General features: G+C 34.6%; 1 protein-coding gene across 2 annotated transcripts in view; it reads left to right on the top strand.

Moving 5' to 3' along the window:
• Positions 1-12,968, top strand: part of EYS (eyes shut homolog) — a 264,828-nt gene that overhangs the window by 236,238 nt on the left and 15,622 nt on the right. Inside the window, exons 4-5 of one of the 2 annotated variants that reach the window (XM_045070411.1) lie at positions 6,870-6,978; positions 7,084-7,138. In XM_045070411.1, the coding sequence (XP_044926346.1) occupies positions 6,870-6,978; positions 7,084-7,138 (164 nt within the window). The remainder of the gene's footprint in view (positions 1-6,869; positions 6,979-7,083; positions 7,139-12,968) is intronic. The other variant, XM_045070410.1, reaches the window with a different exon arrangement.

Here is a 12,968-nt window from a genome sequence, read left to right on the forward strand (position 1 = left end):
TCTCTAGCATACCACTGAAGCTTCTTATCATTGCATTCAGAGAGGTTGTCAGGTCAAAAAACACAACATTTCTGGATGCAGATTATAGTTTGTATAATTGTAATAGTCATTATGTGAATGTTTCTACAGGATAAAGAAAACAAGGGAATTCTGGCCGCCTATACTTTTACAGATGCTACCAGGAGACCATGAAATCTGTAGATTATGCTGTCTGTCCCATTGCACATGAATTGGATAATGTAGTCAGAGGTAAAATCACAGTTTTTGGGATATCTGTGATATCTCATGACAGCTGGTTGGGTGTTCCCTTGACAACTGCTCTGGTTAATCAAGGGTGTAAATGAAGTTCTTGCTTCAGCGGTCTTTAGGCATCATTGCAGACTTTCTTTAATATCAGTGCTTCACAGGATAATGGCTTGGTTTTCATGGTAATTGATTATTAAGATATTTGGGCTATCTGCCAGTCAGAGGAAAGGCTAAATAAAATAACCTAAAGCCAGTGACCATCTCATGACAATCATCTAGGGACACGAAGACCTCATTGACAGCCACCCATCAGAGGTTATGCAGCTTTCCTTGTCCAAGCTGCTTGCATGGCCAGCCTGGCCAGCTCTTTGGTGCTCTGAATAAAAAGGGATCCTTCAAGATGCTTTTGGCGTTGTTTACACTGCTTTTGCTTGAAAAAGGGCCTAACAGTGATTTTTGTGCCTGATCTTTTGTTTACACTCTTTTAATATATAGATTATGCTGAGTCACACTGACAGCCTCAAACAGTATGGCTGTGTTGATAGAGCTGTATGAAACCATCATACTCTTTTAAACAGCATCTTCTTAAATCTGCTCACACAGCCATGACAATCATATTAGATACATGAACTGGTAAGGAAAGCTGTATGTCACTGGACAGTTTCATCCATACTGCCTGATGTATAATCTTTTAAATATATTTTCCCATGTTTTCCTGTTGCAAACAGGGAGCTAAAACAATCACACTATCAATTAGATCCTATCTGTGGGGACCAGATGCCTTTCAGTGCCTCCATCTCTGCCATGTACCTTTACTGCCATCTGCTGATAGGAGTCTCCCATCTCAGCCATTCTTATGCAGAGCTAACTCTCACAACTCAACTGAAACCTTGGGCTGAATACAGAAATCACAGGGGTTAACAATTAACATTAACCTCTCTCAGTCCTAAGTGTAGCCTGAAAGATTCTTCTAAAGGAAGTTCCAAGCTAGAGCTTAATGTAAATACTATCCATTCACTTCAGAGCAATACTTAAATTTGGTAAACATTAGGCTGATTATTATTGGTCAGAATAGTTATTAATTTGGAGATTCATTTAACTACTATCTACATTACAAGTTATCCATATAAAGAACGCATTCTTTTACATTCATTTTTGAAGTCTAATTTAAGTAAAGAAAGAAAGAAACTTACTAGCAGAGTTAATCATGTACAGAATTTCAAATAGACAAGCTAGATCATTGCTGGTTAGTAGCCAACCTAGTGAGAAGAGGAAAGAACATATTTTGCACCTAAGGAAGCATTCAGTATTACCATCAATTTTGCAATATTCCCTAGAAGCATTTGGTGCTGTTTGGTTGTGTTACTTCTATACCATGCCTTCAAAATTCCATAGCTACTGCAATTATGCATGAGCTATGTTTTGTGAGCCTTCAGCATGGCACTACAAGGGCCTTTTAAAGCATTTAATTTCATTATGGTGTAATGCCAGTGACTCATACAACTCCCAGATTTGACAAATCAAACATAGGTACCTTAGAGAAGAAAAAAAATCCATACTTCCTATTTCTCTCTGGAAGAAAAGCAAACCACTTTACTTATGTGCTTTTGAAATGTGCTACTGAAAAACAAATTGTGAACAGATACATTGAAATGCCTTTAGTGCGCGCGCGCGCACACACACACACACACACACACACACTCAACCTGATACGGACAAAGCCAAAGAAATTAGTCCTTCCAAATTTAAAGCAAAATTATAAAGGAACCTGCAGATGGCTTATTTTTCTTCATTTTGCCCTTCGCAGATTAAAGATAACTTTCTATTTACATAGCCTTCAAAAATAAGGGACTCAAATTGATCTTTATTGTTGTCATTTCTTATTATAAAAAAAAAATAGACTTCTAGTCAAGATGAATCTAACCTCACCCTTGCACTCTTTTCCTTAGTGTCAAACACATAGCAATAAGATAGAAAATTTTAAAATACACAACTTAAAATATAAAGGCACGGTTAAAAACAAAATAAACATCCCACCAGACAAGAAACAGACAAAAATGCGAAGCAACAAGAGCTAATACTGCAGGCCAGCCAAGGTCTAGGTCTAAAAAAAGGGAAGCTCAGCTCCCATAAAGGAGCTAAAACTACTCATTCAAGTATACATGTGATATTTGTGTCTACCTATCTATCTATCCATCTGTCTGCATGCAGAGAAAAAGAGACTATCACCTGGGATTCTGATTTTTAGCCAACTGCCACCCTAGGAAGAAAACAGAATGCAACCAAAACATCATGAGCAAAACTGTACCAAGCATCTTTTCAGCTCTGACTGAACGTGTGAATACCTTCAAATCGCTATAGGACAGAACTGTGAAGTACACATTATCCAAGATTTGGGTTTAGATCCTCAGAAGATCAGTGGGGTTCCCATTAGGCAATCAGACTTAGGTACTGCAGAAGAGGCACAACAAGGAGAATGGAAGTGGGGAAAAAGAGAAAAATAAAAATACTTCTCACTGAAAATGAGCCTGCACTACACAATATCAGAACACACGGTAAAATTGAGAAAGGAACCAAGCAAATCAGCAAGTAGAATATGAATCACTCTAGATAAAATCCTTCTTATGGAAAAGTCTGACAAAAAGTTTATTTCTAGGATGCTAGAAAGCATTAGTGAAAGAATAGTTCATTTTAAAGGAGAAATTATAAAAGAAGAATAGGCACAAATTAAATAAAAAATTATAAAAAAGATTCAAAATCTCGGGAATAAAAGATCATATTCACTGAAATTTAAAACTCAGTAGACAGAATAAATGATCCTGGAGACTGCCGAAGAAAAAATTGGTGCCTAGGAAAAATACAGGATAGAGAAATTAAGAAAGCATTTTAATAAAGTGAAAACAAAGGACACCTGGGTGGCTCAATCAGTTAAGCCTCTGCCTCAGCCCAGGTCATGATCTCTGGGTTCAAGTCCCACATCAGGCTTCTTGCTTAGCGGGGAGCCTGCTTCTTCCTCTACCTCCCATTCCCCCTGCTTGTGCTCTCTCTGTCTTTCTCTCTCTGTCTCTGTGACAAATAAATAAAAGTAAAATCTTTAAAAGTGAAAACAAGATTAAGAAATTTAGACAACGGAGCCTAGGTGGCTCGGGTAGTTAACCTCTGCCTTTGGCTTAGGTCATGATCTTCAGGTCCTGGGATGGAGCCCAGCTCCATGGGTATTCTGCTTCTCCCTTTCTCCCTGCTTGTGCTCTCTCTGCCGCTGTCTCTCCTTATCTCAAATGAATAAATAAAATGTCTTAAAAAATAAGAATTAAAAATTAAAAAAGAAATTTAGATAACAGTTTAATAGGCTTCCACAAGATGTCTAGAAGCAGAAATTTCAGAGGCTGTCAGAAAGCAATGCAGATGACCCTAGAACAACATAGGTTTCAAATGTGTGGGTCCACTTTGCAGTATTTTTTGACAAGTACAGTAAAGTACTATAAATATTATTTTCTTTCCTTATGATTTTCTTGATAACATTTTCTTTTCTCCAGCTTAGTTTATTGTAAGAATATAGAATATAACACATAAAACATAAAATATGTATAATTGACTGTTTATGTTAATGGTAAGACTTCTAGCAACAGAAAGCTGTTAGTCAAGTTTCAGCCTTTGGCAGGGAGAGGGTTATCTCTAACCTCTGTGTTGTTCCAGGGTCACCGTACCTAGCAAGAAGGTAGTCTACCTGGAAATAAAACATGGAATCCAGGAAAACAGAAATAACATCAAATTATTTTTACTTTTTTTCTAAAGAAAAATGGAATTTGTTTTTTATAAAACTGAATTTTTCTTTTACAAGGTGAAACTTAAAATTATTTTATGTTCCATGTACAAAATATGGAAAATACAAATAAGCGGGGAAAAAAAATTAAAAGGCATCTGCATTCTCAGCATGCAGAGATAGCCACTGTTAATATTAGTGAAAGTCAACCTGTTATTATCTCTATGCATGTTTTTTATAAAAATGATGTATCACTCAAATTGTCCTTTTCTCTTTTTCTAGTCTGTACAAATATCTTTCCATACCATTAATTAATATTCTGCAACTCCTGTTTAAGAGCTGGGTAGTATTCAATTACATAAAAGTACTTGATTGAACAATCCACTCCCCACAGTTTACATTTTTACAACCTTTCACTTGGTTATGCATACCCTGAACTTCCAGTTTGAGCATATTTTCTAAAACTTTAAAAATAAATTGTCTTTTCCTAGTCAGAAGCCTCTGCCAAATTGTTTAGCATATCTAAAGACTATAAATATAAAGAATAAGAATGCTAAGGACACTGCGGAAAAAACTGTCTGTTTTGTCAGAGTTTAGTTTTTAAAATAATGCAACCTAAGTATTTGATTTTGAATCCCATTATAAGCAATATTAGTAGAAGTAGATGAACACTTCAACTTGACTGTGTAATTTATTTTCATAAAAATCTCTTTAGAGATCCCTGTCCAGTCAGCAAATAATTGCTTTAACTTTGGATTTTAATATTAGCACTGAATGATTTATGTACATTAAATAATGTGATTCTCACTAACCATTTATGAGCCAAAAATGATTATCTCCCTTCTGTGGATAATCACACTTTAGGGAAGAAAGGTTAAGTGGTTTGCCTAAGATCACTCAGCCAGTCAATGGATTATCTCAAAATATGATCCTCAAGTCTTTAAATCATTAGACTTGGCTGGCCTCAGCAATACTTGAGAGGCATAAGGGATATGTACTTAGATTTTTCCTCAAATGATTTATGTAGCATAATGTCTAATTTGTTTATAGAGCATTTTTTTTCATTCCTTATCGCACAATTTGGTCTATAAGCAAATATGAGATTATAAAAATGAAAAGGATAATAATCTACATGTAGAAAAATCTCTGGTAGAATTAGAGTATCAATTTCCAAAAAAGTGCACAGACCAAGCTGACAATAGAAATCAACCATTTGGTGGAAGGGTCTGGGGAAGAAATGAAGGAGGTAACAGGACGCAAATAGAGTAGAGTGGCTTCCTTCTATAAAAACTGCAGTTCATCGTTAGATTTTTAACAAGCATTCAATGAAACAAAAAGAGATCTTACTATTTCTTAATAAGGACATGTGCATTCCCTAAGAAGTATTTCCTCCATTTCCAGTATAAAGCATCCGTACAGATCTACCTGCACATACCAACTATACTGACAAATGTGCTTCCTAGATCCCTATAATATGTAATTCACATAAATGGGACGCTCTAGAGGTCATTCCTAGAACTGAAGAATTTTCAACAGTGCTCTTGATCAAAATTCGAAGTGCCTTTGGTAAACTAGAGCAGAAGCCAAAAAAAAGTAGCAGAATGATGTATTAAAAGGACCATATCAGCTTTGTATTTCTAGATAAGGGGGAAGAGGAAACCAGCTGTCTTTTTTGAAGCAAGGAAGGGAAAAAGGAAATTCTGGTTTGTATTTCCCACTCAACTTAGACTCCAAAGTTAATTTTAAGAAAAAAATACTGATAAATTACTTAACCAATGATTTTTAACAAAACTGACTTTTTCTTTTAAAAGTAGATTTACCAACTGATCCTGGTTTGCTTAGCACTTACCTAGTTTTAGCCCCGAGAGGTCCTGCATCCTGGAAAAGCTCTCAGTCATGTGCAAACTGGGGGAGTTGGTCAAAATTAAAAATAAAAATTAGGTGTGTTCATTGTCTAAAATGTAGCAAATACAAATAAGTGAAAGCATTTTAAAAATGAAAGCATTAAAATCATTCATGTTTTCAGTATGCAGAGAGCCACTTTTAATATTAGTGAATGTACTTCTAATATCTCTGTGGAATAGACTTCATAACAGTACAAGTTACTATTATTACATATGGCAAGTGACCGGGTAATATCATTTGAATTGTCTTTTAAAATTCTATTTAATTTTATGCCAAGTACTTTAGCATGTATACCTTTTCATCTGATTACATCACTCTATAAACTGTGATAAATTTTCAGTTGTGTATTGGTCATTCCCACTATTCATTCTACAAATTCCCTTAACCTTATACTATTCTTTATCTCTGAGACACAGGACCAGCTAGTACATTAGCAGCATGCTTTCTGAGTTCTGATAACTGTATCACAGTGTAATCTCACTGCTCAGGGGTATGCAGCCTTTCATTTCTTATTCCATTTCTATTTCCCCTGTAGGCCAGGGAGGGGAAATTTCTACCTAGGCAGTTTAGCATCATTTAACATTGCTGCCACTTGTCCAGCAGTCTCCCTACATGAGTGAGACCATATGTCGACCGCAGTTAGCACTAAAAATTTATTATTACCTACTTATACAGAAAAGCTCTCTTTGTTTTGTAGGGGTTTAACTTTCTGAAAGCATTTCCAGTCCTGATTTAGAGACAGAAAGAGAGAAGGAAAATAAAATTTCAGTGTTAGAAAAGAAATATATCTTTATCTATCCTAAAATGTTCACACTTGGTTGGGGCCATATTTCAGGACTATTATGATCCACAAAGTACCTCTGTCGTTGAAGAAGTACTTACCATCCATGTGCGAAGTTACCCTGTTCTTGCCAGTTAACACACAGAATAATGGCCTCTTCTGTTTTATTTCTAGCTACACAGTCCCTGTTGGCAGCCCTCGGGTTGCTTGCATGATTGAAATGACTGCAGATGGAAAACCTCCAATACAGAAGCAAGACACAGAGACACCCCATGTCTCTCAGGTAGTTATGCAGATAGCCAGTTCTAAACATTACTAAGTGTGCCCTCGATATCTAAAATAAGTATTTCTTTTTAAGTTACACTAATCATATTTCTTTATTGAACAGATTCCTTGTAAAAGCTCTCAACAAAACACCGGAATTTTCATCTCTGATACTTTAGGTACAATTAAATCTATTTAATACTGCCTGTCGCTATAAAAGTTGCATTAAATTTATCAAGAAATTGATTTTCTTCTCACACTTTGCATATAATATGTTATGCTTGATTAAGAAAAACACCACAGGAATGGAGAAGAATTAGCAAGTTACAAAATAGTGCTTAAAACTTCCATTTTTATAGGATATGGTAGTGCTTATACTGTGCTATTAAAAAGTCTCTTGTCAGGGAATTTTTCCTGGAAATATCGAATGAAGAAAATTGAAAGCAAAAAGGATATTTGTCCCTCCAGAGACCAAGCAATTTGCTGAATTCTTTTAATTTTAATGATGTGGTTGGTTACATGCTTCTTAGTATGACTTTATAGAAATACATTTAAGATAAAGAATTCCTGGTTCATTTGATCATCATGGAGAGTTAATCTGTATAATTAGAGCTCCAAAGTGCTAATTTTGGTGCACATTAGAGCTGGCAGTGTATAAGGCCCTAATGAACTGGAAATCTCATTTTATTTCCATTTTTTCTACGTATTTTTTTTCTCTTATTGAGTGTATACAAGCATCCTAAAGAAACACATAAGAATAGCTAACATTTGCATAAGCACATTATATTTTCCAAATTATGACCATGTATTTTATCTCATCTGATCTTCACAAGAACCCTCTAAAGTAAGAATGAATATCTCTTTTATAAGGTCGTATCTGATAAAACTGAGTATCAAATGTCCAAAATTTCATAGTGATAATGAAAGAGACTTGATTCCAGATTTTCTGATTCCCAACGTGGTTTTTTGTTGTTGTTGTTCCTTTATAGTACACTTTATTTCATTTTCTGCTCCAGCAGAGTGAAAACTGTCAAGTGGATTGTTAAGGTAGGAATAAAATTGGTTTTCATTTTGAAGAAATTAAAAAAAAAAAAAAAAAAAACTCCAGACTCTTAAATACAAAGAACCAACTCGATGTTGCCAAAGGGGAGGCAGGTGAGGAATGAGTACAACAGGTGAAGGGGATTAAGAATATACTTACTGTGCTGAGCACTTAGTAGTGCATAGGATTGTTGAATCATTACATCGTAAACCTGAATCTAACATTACACTGTGTATTAACTCATGTCAGTTAAAAAAAAGTCATGCTAGAGTCCAAGATGGCCAAAATATTTAGATTCAAGGCACAGACTATTCAAATGGTGGAAAATCTAGGAAACGCTCATAGTTTAAAGCAGTTAATGTGATTTTGTCTCTACCTATTCCCTATAGTCATCCTTTTTTATATTGAAAGTTCCATATTTTATCATGAATAACATGCAATATGCTACAGACAAAGGATCATAGGGGGAAAAAAAGAGAGAAGCAAACCGAGAAACAAACTCTTCATTGAAGAGAACAAACTAAGGGTGACGGGGTGGGGGGGTAGGTGGAGGGATGGGTGAAATCGCTATTAGGGATGAAGGGTCCTTTGATGAGGACCAGGTGTGGTATGCAAGTGTTGAATCACTAAATTTTATGCCTGAAACTAACATTACACCATGTTAACTATAATTTAAATAAAAGCTTCTGTAAAAACACACACATTAAAAAAAAATGATCCTCTTTTCAGCTCTTTTCAATAAATACTCATTAGTGGAATTTTGGGATCATATAATATGTACATTTTTAATTTTTTGAGGAAGCTTCATACCGTGGTACATAGCTAACACACAATTTTTACATTCCCACCAACAGTGCACAAAGGTTTCTGTTTCTTCACATCTTTGTCAACGTTTGATATTCGCTGTTGTTTTTTTTTATAATGGCTACCCTGGTATTTCATTATGACTTTGATTTGCATCTCCTTGATGACTAGTGATGTTAAACATCTTTATTATATATCTTTTGTTTATTTCTGTGTCTTTGGAGAAATGTCTTTTCAAGTCCTTTGCCAGTTTTTTAGTCAGCTTATTTGTTTTCGCTATTGAGGCATAAGAATTCCTTATATATTTTTGGAGCGCCTGGGTGGCTCAGTGGGTTAAAGCCTCTGCCTCCAGCTCAGGTCATGATCCCAGGGTCCTGGGCTCTTTGCTCAGCAGGGAGCCTGCTTCCTCCTCTCTCTCTGCCTGCCTCTCTGCCTCCTTGTGATTTCTGTCAAATAAATAAATAAATCTTTAAAAAAAAAAAAAGAATTCCTTATATATTTTTGATATTAACCCTGTATCAGATATTGGTTTGTAAATATTTTCTCCTATTCTGTAGACTGCCTTTTCATTTGATTGATCATTTTCTTTGCTGTGCAGAAGCTTTTTCATTTGATATAGCGCCCCTTGTCTCTTTTTTTGCTTTTGTTGCCTATGGTTTTGGTGCTGTATCCAAGAAATCATTGCCAAAACTAATGTTATGAAGATATTCCCCTTTGTTTTCTTCTTCAATTTATATAGTTTCAAGTCTGATTTGTAAGTCTTTAATCAATTTTTAGTTGATTTTTGTGTAGAGTGTAATGGTCCAACTTCATTCTTTTCCATGTTGGTATCCAGTTTTCCCAAAACCATTTGTTGAAGAGACAGTGCTTTCCTCATTGTATAGTTGTGGCACCTTGTCAACAATCATTTGATCATAGTTGCACAAGTGTATTTCTGTTTTCTCTACTCTGTTCTGTTTGTATATATGTCTATATGCCAAAGCCATCTTTGTTTTGGTTACTGTGTATTTGTAATGTGCTTTCAAGTTAGGAAGTGTCATGTGTCCAGTTTTCCTTTCTCAATATTGCTTTGGCTATTTGGGGTCCTTTGTGATTCCATACAATTTAAGGATTATTTTTTCTATTCAAAAAATACCATTGGAAGTTTGATAAGGATTGCATTAAATCTGTAAATCACTTAGGTAATATAAACTTTTAATAATATTAAGTCTTCCAATCCATGAACACAGGAAGTTTTTCCAGTTTTTTGTGTCTTCTTTAATTTCTTTCAGCAATGTTTTACAGTTTTCAGTGTACAAGTCATTCATCTCCTTGGTTAACTTTATTTCTAAGAATGTTACTCTTTCTGATGCTAAGTGAATGGGATTATTTTCTTAATTGCTTTCCAGATTGTTCATTTTAAGTATATAGAAGCACACTCATTTTTTATGTTGATTTTGTATCCTGCAACTTTGCCAAATTCATTTATTAGTTTTAATTTTATGTGGACTCTTTGGATTTTCTGTATATATTATCGTGTCATCTACAGAGATTATTTCCTTTTATTTCTTTTCCCTGCCTAATTGTTCTGCTAGGACTTCCAGTACTATGTTGAATAGAAGTACTAAGAATTGGCACACTTGTTTTCTGCCTGATCTTAGAGAAAAAGTTTTCAGGTTTTCACCATTGAGTATGGTATCAGCTATAGGCTTATCATATATGGCCTTTATTATGTAAAGTAATTTCCTTTTATTCCTAGTTTGAGTCTTTTTATAATAAAATGATGTTGAATTTTGTTAAATACTTTTTCTGTATCTGTTGATTGTGTGATCCTTATCCTTTGTTCTGTTAATGTGTTGCATCACATTGATTAATGTTTTATGTTGAACCATCCTTGCATTACAGGGATAAATCCCACTTGGTCAGGGTATATAATTCTCATAATTAAATGTGCTCAAGTTTGGTTTGCCAGTGTTTTACTGAATATTTGCATCTTTATTCATCAGGTATATGAGCTTGCAGAATTTTTTCTTGTAATGTCTTTTTCTGTCTTTAGTATCAGGAAGATGCTAGGCTCAGAGAATGGGCTTTTGGAGTGTGCCCACCTCTTCAGTTTTCTGGAAAAGCTAGAGGATTGTTATTAATTCTTTTTTAAATATTTTGTAGAATTCTCCTCTGAAGCCATCTGTTACTTGACTTTTGTTTGTTGGGAGGTTTTTGATTACAGATTCATTCTCTTATTATTCGTCTGTTCAGATTTTTTATTTATTCATGATTCCCCCTTGGTAAGCTGTATGTTTCTGGGAATTGATCCACTTCTTCAGGGTTATCCAGTTTGTTGCTGTGTAATTGCTCATAGTTATCTCATAAACCTTTTTATTTCTGTGGCATCAGTTGTAATGTCATCTTTCATTTCTGATTTCATGTGAATCTCCTTTTTTTAAATTATTGTAGCTAAAGGTTAGTCGATTTTGATTTTTTCAGAAAACCAACTTTAGTTTTACTGATTTTTTTCTAATGTGTTCCTGTTCCCTATTGTATTTCCATTCTAGTTTTTGTATAATTTTAGTCTTTCTGCTAACATTGAACTTAGTTGACTCTTCTTTGTCTAGCTCCATAAGGTATAAAGTTACATTGTTGATTTGAGATCTTTCTACTTCTTAATAAAAGCTTTTCGAGCTATGAACTTTCCAGTTACTGTGCTTTTGCTACATCCTATAAATTATGGTATATTATGTTCCATTGTCTCAGGACTTTTTCTAAATTTTTTTATTTATTTTTTGAACCATTTCTTCTTTGAAACAAGAGTGCATTTTGTCTAATTTTCACATACCGTTGCAACTCGGGGATTGGGGTGCCATCCCTCCATGCAGTTGAAATCCATTCATAATTTTGACTCCCCCAGAATTTAACTATTAGCCTACTGTTGACCAGAAGCCTAACTGATAATGAAACAGTTGATTAATGCATATTTTTATATATATTTATATACTATATTTTTATAACAACATAAGTTAAAATACTATTAAGAAAATCATAAGGAAGAGAAATGTATTTACAGTACTCTATGTGTGTGTGTGTGTGTGTGTGTGTATTTATTTATTTATTGGAAAAAATCTTCATAGAGTGGACCTATTCAGTCCAACCCATGTCGTTCTAGAGTCAGCTATATTTGTGAATTTTCCATTTTTTCTTCTGCTATTGATGTCCAGTTCCATTCCATTATGTTTGGAAAAAATAATTGATATGATTTCAGTCTCCTTAAATTTGTTAAGATTTTTTTATTTGTAATCTAACTATAATCTATCCTGGAGAATGTTCCATATGTGCTTGAGAAGAATGTGTATTCTGCTGCTGTTGGATCGAATGTTCTGTATGTCTTTTAGGTCCATTTGTGCTGCAGTGTTGTTCAAGTCTTCTTTTTCCTTTTTATCTTCCAGCTGGATACTCTACTCATTATGGAGAGTGAGATATTAAAATCTCATACTATTATTGCATTGCTATTTCTCTCTTTGGTTTTGTCAGTATTTGTTTCCTATATGTGAGTGAGCTGACATTGGGGCATATACATTTATAATTTTTAGATCTTCCTAACCAGCTGACCCTGTTAATCATTATATAATGTCATTCTTTGTCTCTTATGACTGTAGTTGACTAGTCTGTTTTGTCCAAATAATGATAGCCATTCCTGCTCTTATTTGGTTACTATTTGTGTGGGATATCTCTTTCCATTCTTTCACTTTCAGGCTATATGTGTCTTTTCTTTTTTTTTTTTTTTTTTTGCAGGCTATATGTGTCCTTAAAATTGAGTTTCTTATGGATAGAATATAGTTGTATTTTGGGATTTTTTTTAATCTTTTTTTTCCACTCAGTCACTTTATGTATATTTTTTATTAACATATAATGTATTTTTAGCCCCAGGGGTAGAGGTCTGTGAATCGTCAGGATTACACACTTCACAGCACTCACCATAGCACACACTCTCAACAATGTCTATAACCCAACCACCCTCTTCCTGTCCTCCTCCCCCCAGCAACCCTCAGTTTGTTTTGTGAGATTTAGAGTCTCTGATGGTTTTTCTCCCTCCCGATCCCATCTTGTGTTATTTTTTCCCTTCTCTACCCTCCAAAACCCCCACTTTTCCTATCAAATTCCTCATATCACATAGATCATATAATAATTGT

Source organism: Mustela putorius, unplaced genomic scaffold (genome assembly GCF_011764305.1).
Source record: "Mustela putorius furo isolate JIRA1106 unplaced genomic scaffold, ASM1176430v1.1 tig00003969_pilon_pilon_pilon, whole genome shotgun sequence".
In the NCBI taxonomy this organism is placed as follows: domain Eukaryota; kingdom Metazoa; phylum Chordata; class Mammalia; order Carnivora; family Mustelidae; genus Mustela; species Mustela putorius.